General features: G+C 51.9%; 2 protein-coding genes and 1 long non-coding RNA gene across 4 annotated transcripts; 1 reads left to right on the forward strand and 2 right to left on the reverse strand.

The window, feature by feature from the left end:
- Window positions 1-1,088: 1,088 nt before the first annotated feature.
- On the reverse strand, window positions 1,089-10,434 carry Lag3 (lymphocyte activating 3). Of its 2 annotated transcripts, XM_021637006.2 has the most exons (9): window positions 10,323-10,434; window positions 8,369-8,478; window positions 7,984-8,131; window positions 7,300-7,592; window positions 6,432-6,695; window positions 5,783-6,043; window positions 1,951-2,187; window positions 1,549-1,679; window positions 1,089-1,312 (listed from the first exon to the last, which is right to left on the reverse strand). In XM_021637006.2, the coding sequence occupies exons 2-9, from the start codon at window positions 8,424-8,426 to the stop codon at window positions 1,154-1,156; spliced, it is 1,551 nt and encodes a 516-aa protein (XP_021492681.1). In that variant the 5' UTR covers window positions 8,427-8,478; window positions 10,323-10,434; the 3' UTR covers window positions 1,089-1,153. The 2 variants fall into 2 exon arrangements, with proteins under 2 accessions (XP_021492681.1, XP_021492680.1); XM_021637005.2 differs by lacking the exons at window positions 8,369-8,478; window positions 10,323-10,434 and having other exon boundaries at window positions 7,984-8,326.
- On the reverse strand, window positions 10,424-14,650 carry Ptms (parathymosin). Its single transcript, XM_021637007.2, has 5 exons — window positions 14,283-14,650; window positions 11,635-11,706; window positions 11,348-11,426; window positions 11,157-11,218; window positions 10,424-10,974 (listed from the first exon to the last, which is right to left on the reverse strand). The coding sequence occupies exons 1-5, from the start codon at window positions 14,325-14,327 to the stop codon at window positions 10,924-10,926; spliced, it is 309 nt and encodes a 102-aa protein (XP_021492682.1). The 5' UTR covers window positions 14,328-14,650; the 3' UTR covers window positions 10,424-10,923.
- On the forward strand, window positions 11,749-27,733 carry LOC132654293 (uncharacterized). The gene is made up of 3 exons (XR_009591958.1): window positions 11,749-13,904; window positions 23,272-23,738; window positions 23,934-27,733. It is a non-coding gene; the product is annotated as an uncharacterized LOC132654293 (long non-coding RNA).

Below are 27,733 nucleotides of genomic sequence, written 5' to 3' on the forward strand. Positions count from 1 at the left end.
CCATGTTACCCATGTTTGTCCAACACTCCTGGACCCCCAAAAGCCTCCTTCCTCAGCCTCCCCCCCCATCCCATGCAGCTGAGACTTTAACTGCACGCCTCTGTACCTGGCCATTGTCCCACTTAACACCTCAGAAAACAAAGGTTCAAAGAGATTTGCAACCGCCTCGTCCACAGTACTGGAGTGCGAATCCAGGACTTGTGTGACTCAGCCAGCTGCAGCCGTACCCCAGATGGCTTGTGGGCTGCTTCTCTCCCTGCCTGAGGTCTTTGTTTACAGCCCTTCCCTTTGTCATACTTGGATTATAACCTTGCCGGGACCAGGGCTGTACTTCCTGAAGCATGTATTATTCAGTCCCTCGTCTGCAGGCTACGTAAGACACGTGACAGATGCCGGGAGCACACTCGACGCTGCACCCCCAGAGTGCCTGCATCCCTGCTCCACCTTGCCTACTGCAGCGGCGGTCGGTCCAGCGACCTCCTCTGGGGATGTGTGTGGCAAACAGTGACCACTAGGTGGCAGTGTGCTGTCATTCTGGGTTGACCATTAGAGTCAACCCAGGATGACAAACATGGGGGATGGGGCAGAGGCAGCAACGTCAGCTGGCTATCCAGAAAGATTAGGAGGCTCCCATCTCCTGGATGACTTCACATGGTTGGCCCAAGTGCATGTGTGCGTGCGAGCGAGCGAGTGCATGGGGGGGAGCGTGGGGGGGGGCGGTGATGGCGACGTGTGAGTGTGTGTGTGTGTGTGTGTGTGTGTGCGCCTGCCTACCTGTGCTTTCCTTCCTGTAGCCAGGGGTCTAAGCTCAGTTGCTGAAGGAGCCAGCACAGTGTGGGTAGAAAACCGGGAAAGGGCTTTGGAGGTCGGAAGTGAGGGCTCTTTGGAGCTTTAGAGGGGAAAAACGGGTTACTCGGGAGAAAGGGAGCAACATAGAGAGAGAAACAAAGAGGCAAGCAATAGACAAGGGAATGAGGAGAAAGATTGGCTGGAGAAAGTAGGTTGGGAGGCTAGAGCGGGAGAAGAGAGCCCCCAGTGGCTGGGAGAGACAGGAACCTTTTCGGGACAAGAAAGAGTCAGACTCCAGCTTGCTGCTGACAGGGAGTTTATTCAGAAGGAGCCGCCGAGACCTGCGTGCCGCCTCAGCTCCAGGTCAGAGCTGCCTGGGCTCTGCCTCCTGTTCCAGTTCAGGCTTTGGCTCTGGCTTCTGTTCCGTCTCTATCTCCAGTTCTTGCTCCAGCTCCTCTCTCTTACTCTGAGCGGGAGGTGGGCGAATCCCAAGCTCTAAGGCAGAGAATCTTCTCCATTGCCACTGTGGGGAAAGGACAATGGAGGAGGAAGGAGGAATAAACAAATCCCAGAATTCCAGCCTTCCCCATCCGGACCAGGGTCTTCTTTCAGCCACTTTAAGTTTCCCAACTACAAGGTGTTCCCAGCACAGAGGCTCTGGGAACTTATTTGGAATCCATCATGGTTATCCTTCTCAAGGGTGGAGTCCCACACAGCACTCTCAGGTTTGAGGACAGGCAGAGCTGTGTCCTGGCTTACCTGTCTTCTCCATAGGTGAAAGCCAAAGGCCCCGGTCACCAAAAGGAACAGTGAGAAGGCACCAAGGATCAGGAGGAGAAAGAGATGGCTTCCTTTAAGGTCACCTGAGGTTCTCCTCGCACTCCGGGCACCTATGAAGAAAGCACTGGATTAGACCCAGGGGTGGGAGATGAAAAGGGACACCTCGCTTCACCCTCGTCCTTTACAGATACAACGAGGTCAGAGAGTTTAAGGGACTTGTCCGGGATCATTCAGCTAATTAATGACAGAAATAGGTCAGGCCTAAAGAGCTTGAAGTCAGGAAGTCTGAGTGGGAAGGGGAAGACGTGGGGGTGGAGGGCTTGGAAGGTGATCAAGGTGACTGTCTCGGAGTTGGGGCCATGGCGTTTTGGAGCCTCGGACCTGAGCTAGACTCCGTGATGTACATCGCTGCTCCAAGAAGCTTCTGCCCCTCGTACACCTGGCACTGCCAAGGCTCAGAAAGGAGCCTGGCCTCCCGCACCTCCAGCTGAGGGCCTGGGGAACTCCTGGACTGGTTGTTCAGGGGCCACCACACAAACCGTTCTCGTCCAGATGCCGGGGTTACTTCACATAACAGCTTCCCCGGGGAGCCAGGGAGCCCGAAGGACTTAGGCGTCACTGAAAAATTAGAGGGAAGAGATTTTGTGGGGGTCTTGACCCCTTAGTTGTTGCCAAAGTTGCAACCCGCCCACGCCTCTGTCATCCCACTCTCACCAGAGATCAGACTGGGCAAATCTCGGGAGCAGACATCCTAGGTCATGACGAAATCTATCTGTGCTCTGGTTTTGTGTTTTTGAGACAGGGTCTCACGGAGTTCAAGCTGGCCTTGACCTTACTATGTAGCCAAAGATAGCCTTGAACTCCTGATTCTCCTGCCTCCATCTCATAAGTACTGGGATGACAGGGGCTCCCCACCTGGCCACAGTAATCTTAAAACAGTGCTCTGGTTTGATCGTTTCCCAACCCTTCAAGACACTATTCAAACTCAAAGTGGTACTGATGGCCACATGAGAAATATTATTCATGCTGGGTATGTACCTCAGTCCTAGAATGCATGAGTCCGTGGGTTCAATTCCCAGCACCACGTAAACCGATACAAGAAAATCAGAAAGTACAGATCCACTACACATTGAGTTCAGGGTCAGCTTGAGCTGCATAAGACCTTGTTTTACAAACATAATAAAAGGCTGGAGAGATGGCTACATGGTTAAGAGTATTTGCTGTTCTTCCAAAGGACCCAGGTTCGATTCCCATCACCCACATGGTAGCTCACAATCTTGCCCAGATCTGGGAGACCAATGCCCTCTTCTGTTTCTGTGGGTACTAGACACAGATGTGCAAACAGACAGAACGCCCATGTACATATAATAAAGTACTTTGTTCTGGGCAGGGTTTCTCTGTGCAGTCGTGGCTGCCCTGGGACTCTTTCTGTAGACTAGGACTGGCCTCGAACTCACTGCCACCGCAACCTCTGCCACCACCAGCTTTATAAAATACATTTTTAAATAAAATAAACGGGAGAGGTAAGCTGGGCATGCATGTAATCCCAGCACTCGGGGAGGCAGAGGCAGGCAGATTTCTGGGAGTTTGAGGCCAGCCTGGTCTACAAAGTGAGTACAGGACAACCGAGGCTTCACAGAGAAACCCTGTCTTGAAAAGGGGGGCAGGGCGCAAGGGAGGAGGCCCAGTGTTTACTAAGTTATCAGGGTTTACTGCTAACTGAGAGAACTCATGCTTAGTTCACAGCACCCACACCTGTCGGCTCCAGGGGATCTAACATGCTTTTCTCAGATCTCCTTGGATTCCCTGTGTGTACATACTCCCACAGAAACACACACACACACATACTCATTTCATAACTGTTCGGACTCTCAATGGTCAGTCAGGTGAATTAGCACCCAGTACTCCTGACAACAACCCTGCCTCCATCACTTGGCTCACACCAGTGCCCCCACCTTTGTGGTACCTCTGGGTGAGCTTTATGGCCCTTCCTTGAACGTTTACAGAGCAAGTAATCAGCTGATTGAGCCCCAGGCAGAACATGCACAAAGCTTACTAGAGATAGAGGTAGAGATAGAAGCAGAAAAATGGCGAAGAGCCTTGACCCTGCTGAGCATAGCCTATGGGGGACTTAATGACACTTCCAAATTTCAAGTTTAGACCCTGAGGCTTACATTTCCCAATGGTACAACCTTCAGAACATTCCTTCTTTGTAAAACAGGAGTGATAATATTTCTCCCACTGAGTAGCTGAACATAGGGTTGGCTGTTGTTTTGTTTGTTTTTGTTGTTGAGACAGAGTTTCTCTGTGTAGTCCTAGCTGTCCTGGAACTGGTCCTTAGACCAGGCTGGCCTCGAACTCAAGTGCCTCTCTGCCTCCCAAGTGCTGGGATTAAAGGCAAGCGTTTGCCTCAACCAGCCCAACAGTTGATCTTTTAGAAGACTCTGGAGGGCTGCTGATTTAGCCCAGATGATCTTTTCCAGGCAGAAGCCCTGGCTTCAATTCCTAGTCATAAACTGGGTGTTGTGGCTGTCTGTCTATAATCCTAGCACTTGGGAGGTGGAGGCAGGAGAATTAGAAATTCAAAACCATCCTCTACTATACAGTGAGTTTAGGCCCACCTGGCACACATCAGCCCTTGTGTCAAAAGAGAAGGAGGTGAAGAAGGAGGAGAAAGAGGGGGACATTGGAGGCCAGGCATGGTGGTTCACACTTGTAATCCCAGTACCTGGAGGTACGGACAGAGAGATCAATGGTTCAGGAGTTCAAGGCCAATTCCAGAGCCTCAGATATTTAGCATGTAAGACCCTGGCCATTAACACTGGGCAGAAGAATGGGTGGGCTTTGGAGACTGATAGAATGCGGCAAAGAAGGGTTTAGGATGAGTGGGATCCCAATAGACTTGCTAATAGACTGAGTCAGCAAAAGGACTGACATAAAAATATGATGGGAGGGGGGTTTCCTGTGAAGCTGATGGGTACAGTCAGTATAATATCTAGAAAGAGTTATAGAAAGAATGTGTGGGATCCAGGGGTAGCATTCCAGAGGCATGTCCTTTGTTAGTTGCTTTACTTATTCGTGTAATCAATATTTGTTTGTTTTGAGACAGGATCTCCCTTAGCTGAGGCTGGTCTTGAACTCGCTGTGTACTCTGGGGCTAGCCTGGAATTCCTGAGCCTCCTGCAGAGTGCTGGGATTTCAGCAGCATCCCACCACACCTGGCTCCGCTACACAATACAAAGCACCTGTGTGGTGCTACTTATGGCTTAGTGGCCACGGGCGAACACGGAGGTCACTAACCTGTCTCTGCTGTAGCTGCAAATCAATGAACACATACATACTTTCTGATTTTGGGTTTTTGTTTGTTTGTTTGTTTTGTTTTGTTTTGGGGGTTGCCTGTTTTTGTTCTATACTGCCTTGGAAACCCTCACTCAGTAAATATTTGCTGGCAAAGGACTGATTTATCAACTCCTTCCAAATCCAGGTCAACTCCCACAACTTTAACTTTTGGAGCCCTAGACCAAAAGCAAACAAGGATTGGAGACTATGTGCCTCCTTTTAACTATTCAAAAAAAATTTTTTTTTCAATTTTTTATTACCTCTGTTTCTAGCTTCTCACACATCCCACCAATTCAGCATAGGGGAGTCCCTTAGACAAGGGTGGAACTTTTATTTTGTGACTCAAGTGGAGATTTTCAGTTTCAGTTTTGTTTTTTGTTTTGTTTTATCATGGGAGTTAAAAAAAAAAAAAAAAGCTCATAGTTTGACAGGCCCGGTAGACCGGTGTCTGTAAGTCCCCAGCACTCGGGGAGTGGAGGCAGAAGGCTCAGGAGCTGAGGTGATCCTAAGCTACTTGAGAAAAGGTTCAAGTCTGGACACCTGAGTTCAATCCCTAGAACCCAGAGAGAGGTTGGGGGAAGAGAACTGAGTCCAGAGAGTTGTCCCGTGAGCTTTACTCATGTGCACTCATTGTATGCGTGCGCCCGCGCGCGCGCACACACACGCACACACACACACACACACACACACACACACGCGCGCGCGCGCACACACACACACACACACACACATAAATAAAAATTAAAAAGAAAAGAAGCTACAGCTTGAACAGAATGGCCACGTATGATGGAGTACTGTCTTTGGCCAGCCAACACCCCCGCCCTGTTGTTTCTCCCCGGAAATGGAAGCTGTTCCTTTCCCACCTGTGGCTGACCTGTGATGACTGCCAGAGTGACCTCGGCCCTGAGCTGCTGCCCCTGCGCTTGGACGCTGCAGGCATAGGCCCCAGCCTGAGCCAGCCCCACGACCTCAAGCTGAAGGGTGAGATTGCCGCTCTTTCCAGCCACCAGGATCTCAGGGCCTCCCCAGGGAGGAGTCCACTTGGCAGTGAGCAAAGAAGAGTCCTCCACACCGGGGGACGGGCGACAAGGCAGCTCCACCCGAGAGCCGGCAGCGGCGTACACTGTCAAAGGGGCTGAGGAGAAGAAAGCCAAGTCAACGCCGAGGGGTCAGGGTGCGGTGGGCTAGGGGGCGGGAACTTCAAGGAAGGGAGGCAGGAGGGTGAAGGAGGGATTTGGCTGTAACACAGAGAAACTGAACGACCAGACGAACTAGGGAAACTGGAAAACGCCTACTGGGCCGAGCCAGTGGGAGAAGGAAGGCTATCAGAAGGCCGGGCAGCCAGGGGGCAATGAGAGACAGCAGCTAAAAGACTCTCAGAGAGGAAAGGGTTTGGACACCGAGACAGAGCAATCCGAGGTGACACCGCGGCTGAGAACCAGTTTTGGGGGCCCGTGAGTCAGAGGCGGTTGTGGGGCTGGATGGAGTTGTGGTCAAGGGTAAAGACAGCTCAGAAGTGTTACCCAGAACCTGCAGGCTGTACGTAATGGAGACATTGAAGCCGTCCTTGTAGGTGAGAAGGCAGCCCCAGGTCCCCGAGTCCGCGGGGCTGACTTGAGGCAGTAAGAGGAAACTTTCAGCTAAGTGGTGACGGGGAGACTTGTGGACGGCGACTCGGCTCTCGCCCCGGAACCAGTGCACAGAGACTGGGCGGTCAGGACGGCTGAAGGAGCAGTTCAAAATGACCCAGTCAGACGGCCTGAGGGGTCCTGGGGGACTGGCAATCACTGTGCAAAAGTAACAAAACAAAACAAAAAAAGCTGATCAGTCCACTAGATGGAAACAGTCGGTGCAGCCGGCCAAACCAGGCTCATGGAAACAGAGACGCTGATTTCAGAGTCTCCACACAGTGTCCGACTCCAAGTCAGTGCTTGAAACCCGGGGGCGCTTAATGTGGATTTCCTAGAGACCTGGGGCTCCTGCTTCCACTTTCCTTAACTTGGCCTTTTCTTCTTTGGGCGGACCTTGCCTGAGGATGCGCTGCAGAGGTCTCAAATGAATCATTCTAGCCCCCCAAAAGAAGAGGTGCTCCCCCACCTCTACCTCCACCAGGGAGGGCCCTCCCGCTGGAGGTGGGGGAAAGGAAGCTGGGGGGATGGGTGTGACACAATTTCTCTCCATAGCCCCCTAACTCCACCCCCACCCCCACCCCCACCTCCACCCCCACCCCGTCTTGAGGCATGCATTTCAGGGGGACACTTTCCACTCTGCCATCACTCCTGGGGGCCCTCAGGCAGGGTCTAAAGCACAGCCTTTGCCACGGCTGTTCCTGCCTCGGAGCCGCAAGGCTCTGCATCCCAGCCCCTCTCCCATTGTCCCGGCCCCACCTACTCGAGGCCTGGCCCACGCGCAGGCGGAGACTGCAGGAGAGGGTGCGGTCCGGGAGGCGCACGGTGGCGTGGTACTCGCCAGCATCGGCTCGCTGGGCTGGGCGCAACCACAGCGAGAAGTCCCCGCGCTGGAGGCCGCGCTCATCCAGCTGCACGCGGGGAGGCAGGGGCAGCCTCCCGCTGCGCAGGCCTCCTGGAGCCACGCTCAGGACCGTGTAGCGGCGGGGTGCTGGGCTCCCGGGCGAAGGGACCCCCTCGCGAAGGTCAAGGTCAGGGGTGGGAGCATGTTGACCACTGGTTGGGGAGAGAGAATGGGACTGAGAAATTCCGGGGCAATTTGAAAAGGCCGTGCGGGGCACGCTCTCCAGGCACACTCTGAGGATAAAACAACCCGCCTAAGAGACCGCTTGACCTTCGGAAGCAGCCTCTCCCCATACCCCATCACCCCCTCCATAACTATCCCTGTCCCCACGTTGTTGGGCTTCAGCACCACCTGCGATGCAGGTGTGTGGGGAGCAGGTTGCAGAGAAATTACAGGAAGGCTGTGTGAGGGTGGAGGAGGCTGAGCCCCTAGTTTCAGAGGTACTCACAGAAAGGACAAAACCAACCGGCTTGGGTGGGATTTTACCAGGATGCCATTAGCACCAGATTGGGAGGCTCTGTCGCCCAACTTTGGAGTTCATACCTGTCTGGTTGATGTTGCCAAGTGACCCCTCCTCTTCGCAGAAGGCTGGGATCCCGGTGGGGGAATTTGGGGCTGCAGGGAAGATGGACAGGAGCTCCCTCTTGGGCCCACACCACAGAGACCTTGTTCCCAGGCCCTGAGGCCGCGACTAGTGGAGCAAAAGAGAGGCCAAGGGCCATGAGCCAAGAGATTTGAGAATAGAGAAGGACCTTAGGACCTTGGCATTCCCAAGAGAGAAACATCATTCCTCCCTGTCGAGGAGAAACTGAGGTAGCTTTGGGGTTGGAAGGAATGCCCTAAAAAAAAGGTATTCGAAGATTACCACTGAGCTAAAGAGACAGGCCACTGAAGTCCCTGCTGGCTTTTCCAGAACTTCCCATCTTACCTGGAGCTTCCCAAAGCAGTCCCAGAAGCAACAGGCCCAGGAGCAGAGCCTCCCTCATCTCCTCTAAGGCCTGGGCCTCCCCAGCCCTCAAGGGAGGTCAGAAAGGGGTCCTGGGAGGAAAATAAAAAGATATCTACAAAGGAGGGAGGTGAGGCAGAGGAAGAGAAGGTAGGGTAAAGAGGACCCTAGGAGAGGGTCTGGAGAGAGAGCAGAGGGGAATTGTTAGAGGGCAAGGCTGGGGCTGGAGAGCAGAGCTGAGGCAAGGCCACTGCAGTGAGCGGGGATGCTTATCTGCTCCCCGGGGCCCTTCTGCTTTCCTTCCCCACTTCCCCTCCCCACTGCCCGCCCCCCAGCCCAGGGCTTGGGGTTTCGCTTCACAGTGGAAAGTGTGAGGGGGCTGATTCCCAGCAGCAGAGCCCTCCATCTCGGTGGTGGCACTCCCCTTGTTTACTTCCTCAGGCTCGGGTCTCCCCTCCCGCCCCCTCTTCACCTAGGTTCTCTACCAAGCATTTCTGCCTAGAACTACAGCTGTAACTTTTAAGCTGTCTCGGCCAGCCGTCCCCACATTCCGTTTCCTCTTGACAGGCTCTTTTCCTATTAACTCCCCAAGAACGTCACTGCCCCTGCAGACTTGCCTCCCTAGCTGCTCAGCATCTCTTGGACAGGTACACAAGAAGTGTCACCATAGTACAAGTAACCAGATCTGGGTAAGGGCTGGGTGTGGAAAAGCATAGCAGCTACATGGGATGAGTCTTCATTCTGTGCTACGTATAGTATTGTACATTTCCCACAAAGCAACTTGTGAAACCTGATAGCCTCTCCTTTTGTACAGAAAACCAAGGGGGTCATTAAATAACTTGCCAAGGTTAGGAAGCATGAAGCCAAAGGCTGTCTGGTCCTTAGCCTTGTTTGCATTGTGGGGTGGCTTTCCATCTTCCCGGGGAGAGGAGGACGGTGGGATACTTGTTTTAAATATCTTTATTTGTGAGTCAGTGTGCATGAATGCCACCTGTATGTGAATGCCCAGAGGCCTGAGGAGAGTGTCACACTATTCAGATCCGGAGTTCCAGGTGGTTTGTGAGCTGCCCGATCTGGATGCTGGAACCCTAACTCAGGTCTCCTGGCAGAGCAGCAAACACTCACGAATGAAGAACAATGGGATACCTTCCCACCTTCAAAGTTCCCCCCCCACCTAAAGATCCTGTACTGAAAAATGAAAGCAAAGGTCTATGGAGATGGAATAATGCAGAAATCTTGTACCCGAAAAGACTCCAGAAAAGCTAACGTTTGGAAGGTGGGAGGAGGATGAACTGAGTTTCAGGCTTGCTTGGGTTCCCCTGGGAAACTGGGGTTTCATCTCCAGAAACTCAAAACAGGACATATGTCAGCTCCCAGGGGAAGATGAGTTCAGGGTCATCAGGGGGCCTCAAGGTATACCCTACGTCAACAAAAAACAAAAGGAAAACTTGTAAGGCAGAGAGAGGGAGGCAGTTCTCTGTGAATTCCGGACCAGCCACGGCTGTATAGTGAGATGGGCTGTAGGGAGGGCATCTCAGAATACAAACCGAGGCAGAAGGGCTCTGGAGGAATCCAGCAGCTCTCTTGCCCAGCTCGGAAAATGAAAGGACAGGTGACAAGCCTGACAACTGAGTCCTTCCCTGCTCCACTTGAGGACCCTCCCTTCCACGCGTCAAAACTTGTCCATGCTTGCTAGTTCCCTTTCCAAACCCTAGGTTGAGACCTAGGCCTACCACCCTCTTCCACTTTGGGGGCGGGACTTCCTGTTTCTGCCTGGTTCAGCACAACAGAGCTGGTAGCTTTCCACTGGGCTCAGCAGTGTCTAGATCTTATGTGGGTTAACATGATACTGTGCCTTGCTGAGAAGCATCCCCAGAAACCCAAAACAGGACATATGTCAGCTCCCAGGGGAAGACACTGGGCTCCCAGTCCACACCTGGAGGACTGGTTGCGTCTTCTACGATGTAGGTATGAGGTCAGCAGGCCCCTCTCCACTCTTTCATGCACTGACGGGACTCTGGGAAAGCAGGACGCAGGTTAAAAACAGAAGCGCGACCATTTCTTTATTAAATTATACAAAAAGGGGAGGGGGCAGCTTCGGGGCTTGGCCCCAACCCCGGCCCCACCCCGGCCTGGCGCTGTCTGAGAGGAAGGAATCTGAGGGAGACCCAGGGGTCAGGCAGGAGAGAGAAGGGCAGGCTGAGAGACTGGGGGCGCAGAGAGTGAGGAGAGGCTTTGCAAGGACTGGAACAGATGGGATGGTGTGGGAAGGCAAGGGAAAACAAGGAATGCAAGGGGCAAGTGAGGGCCGGCTGGGGAGCTCAGATGAGGCGGGTCAGGAGCTGGACCGACAGCAGTGAGGGTGGAGGAGCAGTGTCTGGAGAGATGGAAAAGAGAGGCTGGGTGGAAGGACAAGGGTCACAGCTCTGGGGCAGGGCCAGAGCAGGGAGCCAGGAGAAGGCGGGCTGGACTTGTGTGTTCCTGCCCCGCCTCCAGGACCTGAGGGGCCTCCCATCCCCAAGCCCACTGACAGGGGCTCATGCCGAAGCCCCATTTTCTGTCTTCTGCCTCTTGGGATCAGCTTCATCCTGTGGAGAGGATAAGGAGGATAAGAGCTGAGGTAGTCATACAAAGGAGACCTCCCCCTCTTCCCACTGGCCCTACTCCAGCCCCTGCCTATGCCACCACAACGCTCTGGGTCCAAATCCAAAGGGCACCCAGCCCCTGCTATAGTCCCAACAGCCTCTCAGGCTCCCAAACCAGCTCGAACCTCCTCTTCAGCAGTTCTCTTCCGCACGGGGCCTTCATCCTCCTCCTCCTCTTCTTCCTCATCTGAGGAGCCAGAAGTGAGTCATTGGGGGAAGGCTGGGAGGGCCCAGGTACAGACCCACCCCAATCCTGGCTTCCAGTCTTCTTTGAGCCTCAACTTTTTCCAGCCCATCTTTCCCTGCCCATCCCTACCTTCTTCATCCCCTTCATCATCGTCCTCTCCGTCCTCAGCAGTTTCTTCTTCCTCCTCCTCAGCTCCATTCTCCTCCTCCTGTGGGGACCAAGACATGGAGTGATGTCAAGCTGTCTGTGCTGTCCACTCACTGGGTGATGAAAGGGCACAGGAGCCTCAGGGTAGGGAAGGAATGAAGAGGGGTCAAGAGGAAGGCAGGACCCCAACGCACCCAGGAAGGTGAGGGTGGGGAGGAAGGATGTTTGGGCAAAGTGTGATCATCTTCCTCCTGAGACCTCACACCTACCTCCACTACTTCTTTCTTTCGTTCTTTCCGGCCGGCCTTCTCCTCCACTTTCTCCTTCTTTTCCTTCAGGTCCTGCAAGGCAGAAGGTCACCTTTCTCTCAGCACGAATGGCATACAGGCCCTGAGTCCCTCCCGGCCTTGTCTCCCCAACTCTGCAGCCAGGTCAAAGGTATTAAGTGAAGGTAGTCAAGATTAAGACACAACAGAAGCTCATGGGTCCTCAGAGTTGGGCCTAATTGGCTGACAGCAGAGACTTTTGTTCCCAAGACCCGAGAGAAGAGTGGGAAAGTGATAATAAAAGGGGGTGAGCGTCCAGAGGACCTGAGGCCCCCACCCCATCAAGTTCTCACAAACCTCCTGGGGCTTAAGAGTTCAGCTCCACAAAGCAAATCCCCCATCTGCCGGCAGCCTGGATGCCCCACCCCCTTCACCCTCTGCCTGCCCCGGCTCTGCCTTTTGTCTACCTCAGGGGCCTTTGCCTAAGTACTCTCTCTCCTGGGCATCCCTCCCAGCTTCCCCTTCAGTTTCTGAGGCCTTTGTTTCCCTGGCTGTGTCTCCCTAATCCTCCTGTTCCTACTTGGCCAAAGGCGGGGATATGGAGCTGGCCCTAGCATTCGGCCACATGGGTTTCTATCCCCAACTCCAAACAGTTTTCAGGGCTCCCTGCTCTTCACCTTCACCCAGAGGAAGGAGAAAGCGCAACAAATAAGAGTGTGTGCCTGGATGGGAAGGTGGGAGTTGCCTGTCCGGAGCCCCTCCTACCAGGCTTCCCACCCAGACCCAGCAGGTGCTTGAAGTGCTATTCTGACTGGGGTTAAGACCCTCCGAACATACTGCCTTCCTACCCCCTGCAAGGTCCACTTCTCTCCTAATCACATCCTCTGATGCTACCTAATGTCAGTATGCAACTCTGTGTACATGATCCCAAGTGGGTCGGGAGTTTTCACAAGTGGAGCACCCCGAAAGGACGTGTGCTTTCTAGAACAAGGCTGGGGTGTAAAGGAGGGACTTGGTGCCAAACGACTGGCCTGGGGACACTTGGCGCCCTTCTTTAGGAGAGCAAAGCACAGGACACTTGGCCCTCTCACTCCAGGAAGCCTTCTGCATTCCTGACTTGTCACCTCCGCAACATGGTGGGTCTGGCACTTGCACTACCAGGTGGGCTTTTCCTCACATCCTGGGCCAGGCAGGGACTAAGTCAGCTTAGCCTGAGCCAGGTCCTGGCCCGAGTATCCCATTGGGGTTGGCGGAGGGGTGAGGGGAAGGGACGGAGAATACCGGGGACCAAAGTCCACAGGGCTGGCCCCTCTCCTCTTGGGTCCTGTCCTTCTGGTCACTGTCCTTCCATGATCTGTTTTCCAGGAGGGTATGTGACCTGCCCCCAGTTGCTAAGCAGCACTCTGGCCTCCACACGGGTACATTAGCTCACCCAGGCCAACACCAACTCGCACATCTTCAGGGGAGCGCCCACTCACTCCGGAGACACATGGCCCGGTGTTTGGGCATTCTGGCACACTCTCACAGGAGGACGGCGCAGCCGCTCGGCACTCACAAAGCGGCAACATGCCTCCAGAACGGCTCAGTCCCCACATGCACACATGTAACTGACACGGGCAGTCCCACACACTCGCTGCGTCTCAGACATACAAAGACGCCTACTCAGTCAAGTCACATGCCACCGCACAACCCACCGGAGGGCCACACAGGCACACCTTGTCACATCTCACATGCCCCCTCTCCCACTGCCTTTCATTCTGTTAGCGCCCCTCTTCCACTTGATCCTCCAGAACTATACTGACAGCCCCCCCCCAAAAAAAAGACTGGGCTCCCAGCCCCCAAGCCTGGCCGCAATAATTTCCCTAAGCGACACTCCGCAGTTTCCCTGGGGAAATTAGAGGAAGGCTGGAACGGAGACAAGGGCAAAGGGATGAGGCCGGGAAAGGCAGCTGCTGAGGGCAAAGACAGCTCTGACGTATGGTCGGGCGATGCCGAGCTTCGGCTTTTTCGAAGGCTGTTCTCGCCACCTTTCTGATTTTTAGGAATTCGACATGAAGGGAGGCAATAAAAAAAAAATAAAACAACAAAAAACTGGAAGTCGGTGGTGGAGGGAGAACGAATGAGGATGGGCGGAAAGGGGGTGCGGGAGAGGCGCAGCGCTCCGGGGACAAGCACAGACAGACGGTCGGGCCGCGAGGGGAGGGGACGTGCAGTGGCCTCCCCGGAGAGTCCTGTTTACACTTGAGGATCCCAAACCGCTTAGCGGAGGAAAGGTGAGGTCATAGCGGAAAGAGACCCGGAGCCGCGGCGTGGGCCCGGGGCCCGGGAGGCGACAGGCACGGTCCTCCGAGGAGAGGGTGGACCAGGCCGAGACGGGCGCGGCGGGGCACGAGAGGGGTGGGGATGGCGGGGCCGGACGCGGGCCCCGCGCCGAGGCCCGAGCCACCGCGCGCTGGGCCGCTAGGGGGCGCCGTCGGCGCGGAGCGGGGCAGGCAATGCCGGGCTCCGGGCGGGGGGGGGAGGGCGCAGCGGGGTCCGCGGGGACCCGGCGCCAGGGCCGCTCGGGGCCGTCGGGGGGCGACCCAGCGCGAAGCACCGCGCCGACCCCGGGGGCCGGCCGGGGGCCGGGCCGCCGCCGCCCTTGCCCGTACCTTGGCGCTCAGCTCGGCCGCTGCCTCCACGCTCTTCTCCGACATGGTGCCGGGGCCGGGGCTGGCGGGGAGCCGGGGTCCCGGGGCCGAGGCGGAGGGGCCCTGGACGGCGGAGGGTGGCCGCGGCCGGAACTTGGCGCGGTGGCGGCGGCGGCAGCGGCAGCGACGGCCGCTCGGCGAGCTGCAAGAGGCGGCAGAGGCGCGCGGGGTGGGGCGGGGGTGGGTCCCGAGCCGAGACCCGCAGGGCTGCGGCCGTCCGGAGGGCGGGCGGGAGGGCGATGCGGGCGGTGGCCGGCGAGCTCCGGTCGCGGTCGCTCGGTCTTGCTTGCCGCCCCCGCACCAGCAGAGCTGCCGCCGACCAGCCGCTGCCGCCCCCGGGAAGGGAACCCGCTTTTAAGGCGGCGCTGCCCGACGGGAGGGGCTTCCCAGGGGTGGGGCAGGCGGGAGCGGGGAGGAGAGGAGAGGGGAGGGGGATGAAAGAGGAGGTTGGAGAGGTGGGGATAGGAGGATGAAAGCGAAGGGCGGGAGAGCGAGCGGGGCGGGAGGAAGGACGAGACCAGGAGGGGGGAAATGGAGAGACTGACGGCTCGGGAGAGAGCGGAGTGGGGCGAGGAGGTGGGAAGGGGTGGGGTTCCAGCGGGAGACACCGTCCAAATGCCAGCCTACTGCCTGCGAGCTGGAGTCTGGCTCCTGGGGGCGCACGAAGAGGTGGCCAGACTCCTGCTGACCTCCTCAGAGCCCTGAGATTTTGCTGAAGGGCGGGAGCAGATGGAGAGGCTGGGCAGGTGAAAGACGAGGGAGAAGGCTGCCAGCCACTTCCATTTCTCGCTCTCGTCCACCTTCTCTAGGTGGCCTTGAGGAGGAAAGGGAGAGTGGGAGAGTGCAAAGGACAGCCTCTCTCGGAGGAACTTGACATTCGTGGTCCTTCAGTGGGTCCGGTCCCTTCCCATCTGTTTCCTGTGTTTTGTGGGGAGAGGCCCTCCGACCTTCTCCTCTCCCTCTTTATCCTATCTTACCTGTGTCGCCTCACTTGCCTGCTCCGTTTCTCTTCACCTCTCTTCATTCAAATAGACCAAGACCCCTCCCTTACAACCATTTTTTTTTCCTACCTCGCGTGTCTCTTTACTGTTTCACAGACAGCACTGTTGTCTTACCTGACTCAGTCACCTGGCCCTATAAACTTAGCTGACCTCCTCCCTGTCCTTTTACATTTTTCCTTGATTTGCTCTTCTCTGTCCTCTGCTGCCGTCTTCTCTAGCCTTTCTGTATTCAGCGGGCCTCCTTTGCAAACACAAGTCCAGATCTGGAGTTCCAAACATGCATCCTCAGTGCCGCACCCCTAGGTTCGGCATCTTTGGATCATTTTGAGAATCCTGGCATTTCAGAAAGAAACAGGGACTGGGATGTGAATTTGAAGTCAGAAAGGTGGATGATGAGGTAGAAGGCTGGACTTCGGATTATCTTCGGTGTTTGCGTATGTCATAATATTTGTCATCATTACTCTTCACCTTTTGCAAATCATTTGCTTAAGAAAAACATCATTTTTTAGCCAGTTGACCTATTCCAGCAATTGGGAAGCTGAGGCAGGAGGATTGCCATTAGTTTGAGAGCATCCTGGGGCAACACAGGGAGACATCTTACCCCTCCCCCCAAAAAAAAAATAATAGAAAAAAAGGGAAGAAAAGCCATTGTTGATCTTCCATCACCATCATTTAGGATGTGAGTGTGTCAACACACCATCTTTTGGTCCCTTGTACACACCTCCTGGTTTCTCAGACTCTTAATTCGGTTTCTTGGTCTCATAAATCATGGAGCCCCACCCTGGTTTTTTTCCTAGCAGGATTCGGTCCACCTTTTCCCTGAGATCGGTCCATTTCCCCTTTTCAATGCGCTCCGCAGACTTCAGTGACGGATGTCTTTAGCGATCTCTCACCGTACCCATCTCGGTACCCTCTCCTGCTTCATTTATCTCTCTCCTCCCCCTCTTCCCCCCACCCCAGACTCGCTCCCTCCGGGTTGGACCTCTTTCCTCTCCCTCCCGCCTCCTTTTTTTTCTCTGCCATCTACTCCACCTCCCTGCCCCGCCTGCTGTCTCGGACACCCTGCTGGGCTCTTACCCTGTTGCCCTGGTAACCGCCCTCAACTCCGGTCACCTCCACTCCCCTCCCCCCTCCAATCACCGCCACCAACAACCTCCATCCACCTTCCTCCTGTTTTTCCTGAGAGCCAATAGAAACCCTGTTGCCAGGTGGAATGCTCATTTGAATCAGCCAATCCAGGATCCTAACTGCTTGCCCTGCCTTATAAGGGGATGTGAGGAGGGCCACTCCCCCCACTCCCGCCCCACAGGGGACGAGCCCCTCCGCTGTCCTTTCTCTCCCGCCTAGGAAGGCGCTTGGGACCCTCTAGTCTACCTTCTCGTAAAGGGCCTGGCTCCCTATTTCTCTAAATGGGACCACCGGGGTTGCTCTGAGGTGTGGGACGGACCGTGGGGAATGGGCTGGACTGTGGGCTGGGCCTCAAGGCTGGGGGTGGGAATGAGGTGTGATTAGGGAAGGGGAGGCGGAGGGAGCCGGGAATTTTGCCCAGGGAGGGGTGTCTGGGAGCGGAGGCAGCTGCAGTGGAAAATTCCAGGGAGATGGCGAGGCTGAGAATGGGAATCCTACCCCTAGGCCCAAGGGAGTGCGTAGAAACCTAAGCGCTTGGACATTAGGGTCTGCAGGACCTGCTGGGAGAAATTCTGCAAGGCTGGGGGGGGGGGGGGGTGTGTGTGTGGAGCATCTTAATCCCCTCTTGTGGATAATGGAGGAAGAACCCATTATCTTCTTCTGTCTGGTTAGACCACAGACCAGTGTCCTGAAGTTTGGCTTTATGAGGAAGCAGCTGGGAGATGGGGTGACAGGGCGGCCCTTTAAAGTCTGACTCTGTGCCTGGGGGTCAGTGGTGTCAAATGCCACCGTTTGCTCCTTTCCGTACAAGTGCTTCTGAGGTTTTGTGGAGGCCTGCCTATTCCTAGAATTATATTACTCTACAGTGCAATTGAGAAATTTCTCACGAGTTGAATGGGGGTAAAAAAAAAAAAAAAAAAAAAAACCTGTGCTTACACATTTTCTGAAGGTGGGAAAAAGGAGAGACCAGGCGAGAACAAGAAAGGCCAGAGCCCCTAGAAGCTCTGACATCTGGCCGGGTTCCTAGAAGTTGCTCTTGCTGAAGTGTGGAAGGTGTGCTCTTCTAATTGCTGCGGTCTCATCTTAGTGAAGTCTCCAGCTTCCTTGACCCGCCTGTGTCTGTGGCTGCTGTGTGTTTACCTCAGGTGAACGCTGAGGAAAACCGACAGAAGTCCTGAGAGTTGGCCCATCTCCCTCACCCTTTATTAAATCCTAATTTCACTCCCAGGGACCACGTGTTTTTTATCTCCCATTTTTCTTTCATATTAAACAGACAAACAAAAAACTCGAGTGGCGAGAGAGGAGATGGACATTTAAAAATCAGCTAAGCTTTTTTTTTTTTTTTTTTAGACAGCCTTTTTCTGTGTGGCCTTGGCTGTCCAGGACTTGCTTTGTAGACCTGGATGACCTGGAACTCACAGACAGCCACCTGCCTCTCCGAGTGCTGAGATTACAGGTGTGTGTGCCACCAAGCCTGGCTCTGGCCTTTTTTTTTTTTTTTTTGGAAGGAAAGGTGTGTTCTGGTTTACAGTTCCCTGGTGATGCAATCTATCATGGCAGGCAAGACAGCTATGGTACCAGAGCAAGAGGCGGCGGCTTTCGTTAGATTCAAAGGAAGGAGTAATGCATGCTTGTGCTTAGCTCATGTTGTCCTTTTATTGTTGTTTTTTATTTTATACGCGTGGGTGTTTTGCCTGCATGTGTGTCTCTGCACTGATTATGTTCCTGTTCCCGCCAGGAGGCCAGAAGAAGGTATCTGAAACCCTGGAACTGGAGTGCGAGCCTCCATGTGGATGATGGGAATCAAACCAGATTCTCTGGAAGAGCAGGCAGTGCTCTTCACTGCTGAGCTATCTCTCCAGAGCCTTCCCTTTTTTTTTTTATTGAGACAGGTGTCTCACTGGCCTCAGCAGAACAGAGAGCTCTCTGCTTCTGCCTCCCCAAAGTTGGGATTAAACGCCACAAGTGTGTGTGTGTGTGTGTGTGTGTGTGTGTGTGTGTTCAGGTGCCCTTAGACGTCTGAAGAGGACTGGCATTTCCTGAAGCTGCAGTTGTGAGCCACTGGACATGGTGCCAAGAATTGAACTTGGGACTTCTGCTAGAACAGCAGGTGCTTGTAATCACTGAACCATCTCTCCAGGCGTCCCCCACCCCAAAGCCTGCAGAGGGCATGGTGGAACATGGCTGTAGTTCCCATACTTGAGAAGTGGAGGCAGGAGGATTGGTAGTTAAAGGTTAAGCTTGGCTGCATACTGAGTTGGAGGTGATGCCAGGTTGAGCTATGTAAGACCCTGTTTCAACAGACAGGCAAGCAAACAAGAAAAGTAACTTTCACAAAGTGTGGTAAGACATCACTGTAGTTCCAGTGTCCTGGAGCCTGAGGCAGGAGGAAAACCTTAAATCAAGGTCCGCCTGGGTTACACAGAGAACGCCATGCCAGCTAAGGCAAGACCCTGTCCCAAGAAAATGACAAAAAAGAAATCGCCCTCAAAACACAGTCACACCACATGTAATTAGTCTGATTGAAAGAGAGAATGAAAACGATTTGCAAGTTTAAAATGGCGTTTCATTGGTCTTATCCACCACCAAAATTCTAATCCGATATAAGTCAAATCTAGCAGAAGAAATTTACCTTTCCATTGTGCCTCCATGCTAACCTTAAATATTTTATTTCTTTCAAGACAGGGTTTCTCTGTATAGCCTTGGCTGTCCTGGAGCTCGCTCTGTAGACCAGTCTGGCCTTGAACTCAGAGATCTGCCTCCCAAGTGTTGGGATTAAAGGCGCATACCACCATGCTCTGCTCGAGCTTTAATCTTAAACCAGACATGATGGCACACACTTGTAATGGTCAGTGAATTATCAGATTATATCCCTTTTAGGATATTCTTTAAATTTTTTTATTATTTTTATGTGTGTGTGTTTGGGGTGGGGGGAGGTTGCCTGCCTGTAGTCCTTCAGAGACCAGAAGACTGTTGGAGTTACAAGTGGTTTTGAGCCATCCTGAGGCTGCTGGAAATGGAACTCAGGTCCTCTAGAAGAGCAGCCACTGCCTGCCCCTCACCTCTGTGCCATCTTTCCAGCCCCTAGGCTATACTTTGATGTGAAGAGCTCTTGATCTATAATCCTTCTGGGCAGGAACCTTGTCTTTTGCATTCAGCTTTCTCTCTCTGCCTGCCGTATACTACAGTCCCTAACAGCTACACAGAGGTCAATTAAAGTTTACTGAAGTCTACGTGTTATTTGCTGAGGATAGAATCTGATGCCCTAGGAGGTCCACCACGTAGCTATATCCCCAGCTGTTCTGTTTTACTTTGTATTTTTGTTTTATTCTGAGACAGTCTCTTGGATCCCAGGCTGACCTCCAAGTCCATATGTAACAAGGATGGTCTTGAATGTCTTTCTTTAGTTTTTATTTTATTTTATTTTTGGTTTTTTGAGACAGGGTTTCTCTGTGTAACAGAGCCCTGGCTATCCTGGACTTACTTTATAGATCAGGCTGGCCTCCAACTCACAGAAATCTGCCTGCCTCCGCCTCCTGAGTGCTGGGACTAAGGGCATATGCCGCCACGACCAGGTAATCTTGAATTTCTGACCCAAATCCATCACCTTCTAAGCGCTGGGGGGACATACTGAACCACCAAGCCCATTTTTATACAGTACTCGAGACTGAACCCAGGACTTAGGATGCATGTTAGGCAAGCGCTCTGCCAGCCCAACTTCATCCCCAGCCTGGTTTGGCTTTTTTTTTTTTTTTTTTTTTTTTTTTTTTTTTTTTTTTTTTAGCAGGGGTTTGACATACAGCTTAAGCTGTCCTTGAACTTTCTGTGTAGCTGAACTCACTATATTTAGGCTGGCCTTGTCCTACGAGAGTTTTAGTGCTTTTCCATTTCTTCCTGAATGCTCTCCCTAGAAAAGTACTGTTCTCACCCTTGTACTTCTTCAGAACCTTTGACTGGCTATCATTATGAGGCAGGGCCTGGCTAAGTAGATCAGGCTAGCCTCAAACCTATAGCGAGACTTTGACTTCAGCTTCCCAAAGGCCAAGGTTCCAGGTGTGTGCCAGCAAGCCTTACTCTTCGACTGGCTTTTTTTCACTCTCTGCTTTCTCCTTCACTTGTGCACCTAGAATAATGGACTGTGGCCCAGCTTTCTGCTGCCTTTTCAATTTCTCCCTCATGTTTACTCTTCAAAAGCTTTCATATACTTCCATAAAAATCCATGAGAAAGAGAGCATTCCTAGGTGCTTCGAAGCTCTGCATCACCACTTCCTGTGACAACAGACAAAACAGGAACCGACAGTGTTACACACAGAGCACAAGGCATTATGTATATGCCAGGCAGGTGCTGCCATTGACCCACACTGCCAGCCCCGGAAACAGTCAACTGTTCTTTCCAAAACAATAGACACATGAGATTATTTAATGTGTCAAGAGATGGCTAGCTCAGGGCTTGGGTGTGTGATAGAGTACTTTGCCTCTCATGCGTGAAGTCCTGAGTTCAGTACTCAGTTCTGCACAAACTACCTGTGGCAGGCCATGTGCAGAACCCTAGCACGTGAGAGGTAGCGTGAGGAGGACCAGGGACTCAAAGTCATCCTTTGGGAGATTGGGAGTTTAAGGCCAGAGTGGCATATACGAGATCCTATCTCAACAACAACAACAGTGGATTGTAGTGAGAATTCTGGAATTTTGATTTCTTAAAAAACAAACAAACAAACAAAAAACAAAAAACTGGGGGTGGTTGAGCAGCACTCAGGAGGCAGAGGCAGGTGATCTCTGAATTTCAGGCCAGCCTGGTCTACCAAGCAAGTTCTAAGACAGTCAGGGCTACACAGAGAGACCCTGCCTCAAAAAATTAAAAAAAAAAAAAAAAAAGAAACAGAAATATAAGAATATGTTTTCTTTTTAATCCCAGGGAGCAGCTGACTATGATTTGCCTCCTGCTCTAGCAGAGGTGTGGTTTTACCAGCTGCAGATAGTTTCTGCTTGTGTGACATTTGGAATTCTGGGAACTTTTCAGAGGCTACATAAATGCTAGGGGCCCCGAGAGGAGGGATTGGTGGTTGCTGGTTGTTGTTTGTTAGTAGTTGTGCTCAAAGAAGAAACAAGAACAAAGAAATTAGATACAAGGATCTCTCTCTATCCTTTCTCTCCTATCTAGTGATGGGGGTGAAACAGGGGGAATAAAGGATGGGAAAAAAGAAGAACCCACAAAGTAGCAAAGACCAGCTACAAGCAAAGAAACAGGAAAGAAATTAGATTCACAGATCTCTGTCTTCTCTCTCTCTCTATTCTATCCTTCTTTCGCTTCTATTTAGTGACGGGGTGAAACAGGAGCGGGTGGGAAACAGAACCCACAAAGTTCCTAAGGTTAGCTACAGTGGCTAGTTCCACTAAGAAATAAAGTGAGTCATTTAAATTTTGCTATTTGTTTTTGCTCTGCAGAAAGTCAGGCTTAGGGTCTAGTACATGCTGATGAAGGCTTATATCAGCGAGGCACACTCTTAGCCCTGATTAAGTAGTCATATGTGCCTAGTGGCCACCATATTGAACATCACAATTTTAGATCTCCGTTTTAAGCTGCCTCCTTTTTTTTTTTAAAAAAAAAAGTGGTGCATGTCTTTAAAGCTCAGCAGTCCAGAAGCAGAGGCAGACCAATCTCTGTGAGTTTGAGGCCAACCTGGTCTACAAGAGTGAGTTCCAAGGCTACATAGAGAAACCTTGTCTGAAAAAAAAAATTATCTTTAAATTATGTATGTCTCTGTGTGAATATATGCACATAAGTACAGGTGTCAGCAGAGGTGACCAGTCTCCTGGAACTGGAGAGACGGGTAGTTATGAATCATTTTTGACTTCTGTTCCCTGAGCTCAGTATGTGGTCTTAACCACTGAGCCATCTATCCAGTCCCTTTAACTACCTCTTTTCTTTTTTTTGGGCGGGGGGAGCATTCTTGGGGTTGAACCCAGGGTTTTGTGCATGCTAATCACATGCCTTACAACTGAGCAGCAGCCCAGCCTGTAGCCTGCCTCCTTGCCCACATCCAACCCCTGCAATTTGTAATTAGAATGTCAGAGAACAACCCTGGCTGCTGTGTTTACATCCATACAGGCGACTGCTGTATACCTTACCTTAGGTATGTGTTTAGAACTTTCACACATTACACAGACCACGGCTACTCCAGGGGACCAGTAAAGAAAAAATAAAGGGCTAGTGAAAAATGGGACAAAGACTTACTTGACCTGGCAAGTTAAAGACTAAGGAAAGAGTAGCCAGGAAGGGACAATGCTTGTTGATGGACCTTCCAGGTGACATTTATAGGATCTCTACAGTCTCCCTAGACTGCTCCATCAGGGATGTCTGGTTAAGTCCCATCAGCAGCCACGTAACTCAAACACTGGTGACTCCAAGGTCTCTGGCACTAGTTTTATTCCCGTGGTCCAGATCACAAGTTCAAGTCCCTTTCTTTCTTTCCTTCTCTTTCTTTCTTTCTTTCTTTCTTTCTTTCTTTCTTTCTTTCTTTCTTTCTTTCTTTCTGTTTTTCAAGACAGGGTTTCTCTGTGTAGGCTTGGCTGCCCTGGCCTTGATTTGTGGACCAGGCTGTCCTTGAACTCGTAAGTATCCGCCCTCTGCCTCCCCTCCTGCTGTGATTACAGGCAGTGCCACCGCCACCAAGCTGGGCTTCAGGTCCTTATTTTCCCTCCCTTGGTGCTCCATGGAGCTTCAAACTAACAAGGTCAAGCTGAAATCTCTCTTGGCTGATGGTGCTTCAATCATCTGCTCAGAGGGGCCACAGTAGCCCAGTTTTTCTTTCTCTCCCTAGACTCTGAAGTGCTGTTTCTTATCCCCACACCCCTGACCTGCCTGTGTTCCAAGGCTCGACTTCAAGCAACTGGTGTTAAGCTTCAGCGCCTCATGACTGTCAACCAGGAGTTAAGGATTTTTGTATCCTCACACCTAACTCTGGCTCCCTATTTCCATACCTGCTGTGTTATACAAACTCAAAAAACGGCCTTTCGATCCAAAATACAAACAGGCTGTTGTAAAGGTCCGCACTTTCAATGTTGCTCCACCCTCAGTCTGTTCAAATAGCCAACTGTCCTGGGTTGGTTCCAGATATGTGACCTCACATCCACAGAGGGCCCCTTCTCTGGCCCAGCTCTACCCTCTCAAGGGTTTCCTGACTCTGACTCCAGCCAGATGAACAGCGAATGGAGGAGCCACATTCAGTCCTTGTCCTCCGAAGCCTTCTTCCTTGAAGAACCTGCTCTCCCTTCTAGATCACATAATGTACGGAAATGCCAGTGACCGACAAACCCTGCTCTTCATTGATTGGGCAGAGAAGGGAGAAAGAAAGGCAGAAGCAAGCAGAAAGGGAGGGAGGGGAGAGGGAGGGGAGAGGGAGAGGGAAAAGGGAGGGGAGGGAAGAAGGCAGACAGACATAACTGCTAGTTGCCTGTAAAATTATGTCTCTTCAATTCCTAGAGAGCTGTCTGTGTATGTCACCAGGCATGCTGAAAATGAGCTTGCATATCTCCTCCCTCATCTTCACCTGTGAGTATGTATGTGTGTTGCTGAGATCCCAGACATGACCTTGTGGGTACAAGGCCAGCTCTGACATATATCCCAGGCCTCGCTCAAGGCTTTTTGAAGTAGGAGAAACAAACAAACCAAAAATCCCAGGTTTCAAGCTATTTCTAATAGTTAAAAGTTAAATTGTAATTTGTGAACATTCGTAGGAGAGGAAATACTCTGATTTAAAATCACATAGAGAGCCGGGACATGGTGGCACATGCCTGTAATCCTAGCACTTGGGGAGGCAGAGGCAGGCAGATGGCTGTGATTTCGAGGCCAGCCTGGTCTGCAAACGGAGTCCCAGGACAGCCAGAGCTACCCAGAGAAACCTTGTCTTGAAAAACCAAATAACTAAATAAATAAAATCATGTAGAGGGTCTAGAGAGATGGTTCCATGGATGAGAGCCCTTGCTGCTCTTAAAGAGGACCCCAGTTCAGTATCCACACAGTGGCTTACAAATCCCAGAACTTCAGTCCCAGGGGATCTTGACATCCTCTTCTGACCACTACATTCATCAGGCAAGCACAGACATATATGCCAGAAAAAAAAAACACTCATACCAAAATAACCTTTTTTTTTTTTTGAGACAAGGTCTCTTATGTAGTTCCAGATGTCCTGGCACTCAATATGTAGACCAGGCTTCAAACTCGAAAGAGATTGCTGGGGGTTGGTCTGGTGCTGCTGTTTATTCAAATGCTAAACACTGGCCCCCAAGATCTGGCTGCTGTCCAGAGGAGCACATTCTCACACACAAGTGATGTTGTGTAACTTTACTCCCTTATTATCAATGATTGGCTAGTAAAGAAAGGCTGGGGCCTGTAGCTGGACAGAATAGAGGTAGGTGGGGCTTTGAGACCCCTCAGACTGGGGGGTCTCAGGTAGGGACCACGAGGCTGGGAGAAGGGGAAAACAGGGAGAAGGAAGAAGATGGAGAAAGATGACATGGCCTGATGGAGGAGCAGATCCAGCCCAGACAGGGCCATTTACTGGCAAGGAACTTGGGGAATGTGGCTGGGAGATAGCCAGACTAGCTTAGAAAATTAGTTGAAATTGTAATCGCACCTACCCAGTTATTGTGCCTAAGCCTTGTTTAAATAAACCAATAGGCCTCTCTCAAATTTTGAAAGGCTAGCTGGGGCACAGAAGAGCCCTCTAGCATTCAATAAATATTCTACAGGAAGTCTAGGTAGTAGAACATTCACTGAAGTAAGTGTGTGTGTATGGCTTTTCCAGACAGGGTTTCTCTATGTAGCTTTGGCTGTCCTGGAACCTGTTCTGTAGACCAGGCTGACCTCCAACTCAGAGATCTCCCTGCAACTGCCTCCTTAGGGTGAAGTGGAAGTTTTGGTTTCTTTAAAAACTCAGTCATATTCTATAAATATGTTTTTGTTTTAATCTCAAGTGTGGCATTTTAGTTGGGCTACAGTTGATCTACAGCTGTTAATGTCTGGTGCGGGGTGTGTCTCTTGCCAGCTGATAGTGGCCTGCCTCGTGCAGCATGAGAAGGGCATGGTCTAGGACTCTGGGGGTATAAATTTGAGACCCTAGGAAGAGAAAGTGTGTCCTGTGGTGGTGTGTAGCAGTTTGGAGAGACTGGAGAGACTGGAGCTGTAGCAATTTGGAGCAGACAGACAGAAACGCTTCAGGAGAGGCTTGGAAGAGACTGCTGGCTGTTGACGGAGATCGGTATATTCCCCAAAGACCCTATGACCCTAAACAGCCAGGAGAAGTAAAGGGATCTGTGCTCCCTCTCGCCACTAACCTTCTCTCCTACCTGTAGTTGGGGGATTGGTGGAAAGGAAATAGAAGCATAAATGCCCCAAATAATATAGTTAAGAAAAATGAATGCTACATTAGTGCTAGGATTCAAGGTGTGTACCACCACCACCAAAGTAACTTTTGTAATAATCAGACTTTATTTTTCTTTTCTCTGAGTAGTTTGCCTATGTGTGTATGTGTACCATGTGAACACAACACCTACCGAGGCCACAAGAGAGTGCTGGATATCCAGGAACTGGAGTTTTACTGATGGAACCAAGTTCTCTTCATAAGCAGTAATTCTGCCTTTAATCCCAGCACTTTGAGGCAGGGGCAGGTGGATCTCTGTAAATTCAAGGCCAGTCTGGGCTATAGATCGAGTTCCAGGACAGCCAAGGCTACACAGAGAAACCCTGTCTTGAAAACTAAACAACAAAAAGAAGCAAGTTCCTTTTTCAGATTTATTTTATGTGTGTATGTGTGTCAGCAGGCAAGGTGTATGAGTACCCTTGGATGCCTAAAGAGGGTGTTAGATCCCTGGAACTCCACAATCATAGTGGGTTTCTGTGGAATAGCAGCATTTTAAAAAATGTTTTTGTTTCTTTCTTTTAGACAGGCTATGTAGTCCAGGTTAACCTCTAATTCACAGAGATCCTCCTGTCTCTGCCTCCCAGAACTGGGATTAAATGCATGTGCCAACAGCTGGCACTTTTAGTCACCGAGCTGGCTCTGCAGCCCTGAGGCACTCTTGGTGGAATGTCAAACTGCTTTTCTTTAGAGCAAAAAGAAAGGGTGGGATACCCAGAGAAACTAAGATTTTTATAGTCCTAGAAATATCAATGAAAAACAAGTTTTCTTATAGTCTTTTACTTTTTCTTTGCCAACCTGCCAGAACACCCTATTGATGTGTCCCTGTTACCCCTGTTAACACTATTTTGTCCACCTAGTAATGATTCAAATCTTAACGAACCTGAGACTCTCCCAATCTTTTTCCGAGTAACCACGGACCCTTTTCCCTCAGGGAACTGGAGAGAATAAACCTTTTCTCTTTGGATCAGGTTCACACGGTACCAATGTGGCTGACAGCCAGAGTAAAGAACGAAGGAGAGTTTTGAGTTTGGATCTCTGTGGGTCAAAGTCTACCTAATACAGATCAAATCCTCTGACCCAAAGGGGAGGGCTCTTCTCTCCAGCTCAGCCAGATTTTGTGCAAGACAATTAGTATGTCAAAATAGCAGTCTCTCGCTGTGGAGTCAGGCCTCTTGGGCTTCCGCTTTAGCTCCGCCCCTGGGTGATTCTGCTTAATTTAACTCTCCACCCCTTTATCCTTCTAAACTTTAGTCCCTTGACCTACCTACCTGCTTAGAGGTAAGAACGTTTTTTGATGACGAGCTAGAGAAAAGGGACTGGAATGTAGCTTAGCGGTAGCGCACGTGGTTGGCATGTACGAGGTTGGATTCTGAGCACCAAAACCAAAAACACCGGCAGCAAAAGCCAAACAGACTTCGGAACGAATGCCTTTGCCCAGGCCAGCCCTTCACAGACAGGTCCTGGACTGGTCCAGGAGCTTAAGCCAACACCGGGTCCTAAGGCGCTGAAGTTCCAGCCTGGCCCAGGGGCGCCCTCTGGCGTTCAGGCTGCCAACCCGGTTCCCTTCCCCGGTCGGCCTTTTCCAAGGCTGGACTAGCCCTGAGCTAAGCTGTCGCCTCCTCCCTCCGCGTCACTCGGAGGACCCCGCCCGCGGAGCGTCTCTCCTGAGAGACAGGCCCCCGCATCCCCGGTTAGGCGCCCCTCCCGCAGTGTGTTTAAAGGTCCCCGCAGGGATCCGCCCCGCAGGTCGCCCACAGACAGCCCGCCCACAGACAGCCCGCCTCCAAACGCGAAGAAGGTGCGGCACACCCTGCCCCCACGCTGCGCCCCGCCGGTCCCTCCCGATCCCGCCCCGCCCTGC

The sequence above is a fragment of the Meriones unguiculatus genome, chromosome 5 (genome assembly GCF_030254825.1).
Source record: "Meriones unguiculatus strain TT.TT164.6M chromosome 5, Bangor_MerUng_6.1, whole genome shotgun sequence".
In the NCBI taxonomy this organism is placed as follows: domain Eukaryota; kingdom Metazoa; phylum Chordata; class Mammalia; order Rodentia; family Muridae; genus Meriones; species Meriones unguiculatus.

Excerpts from the sequence above, each read along its gene's own strand:
- Lag3 (XM_021637005.2), bottom strand. The coding sequence starts at position 8,228 with ATGATGTTTCTCTCTTGGGAATGCCAAGGTCCTAAGGTCCTTCTCTAT. Across the intron at positions 7,593-7,983 it reads TGGCAACATCAACCAGACAG|TGGTCAACATGCTCCCACCC; the intron begins GTATGAACTCCA and ends CTCCCCAACCAG. Across the intron at positions 2,188-5,782 it reads CACTCTGGCAGTCATCACAG|TGACGCCTAAGTCCTTCGGG; the intron begins GTCAGCCACAGG and ends CTAATTTTTCAG.
- Ptms (XM_021637007.2), bottom strand. The coding sequence starts at position 14,327 with ATGTCGGAGAAGAGCGTGGAGGCAGCGGCCGAGCTGAGCGCCAAG. Across the intron at positions 11,427-11,634 it reads GAAAGAAAGAAGTAGTGGAG|GAGGAGGAGAATGGAGCTGA; the intron begins GTAGGTGTGAGG and ends TGGTCCCCACAG. Across the intron at positions 11,219-11,347 it reads TGATGAAGGGGATGAAGAAG|ATGAGGAAGAAGAGGAGGAG; the intron begins GTAGGGATGGGC and ends CTGGCTCCTCAG.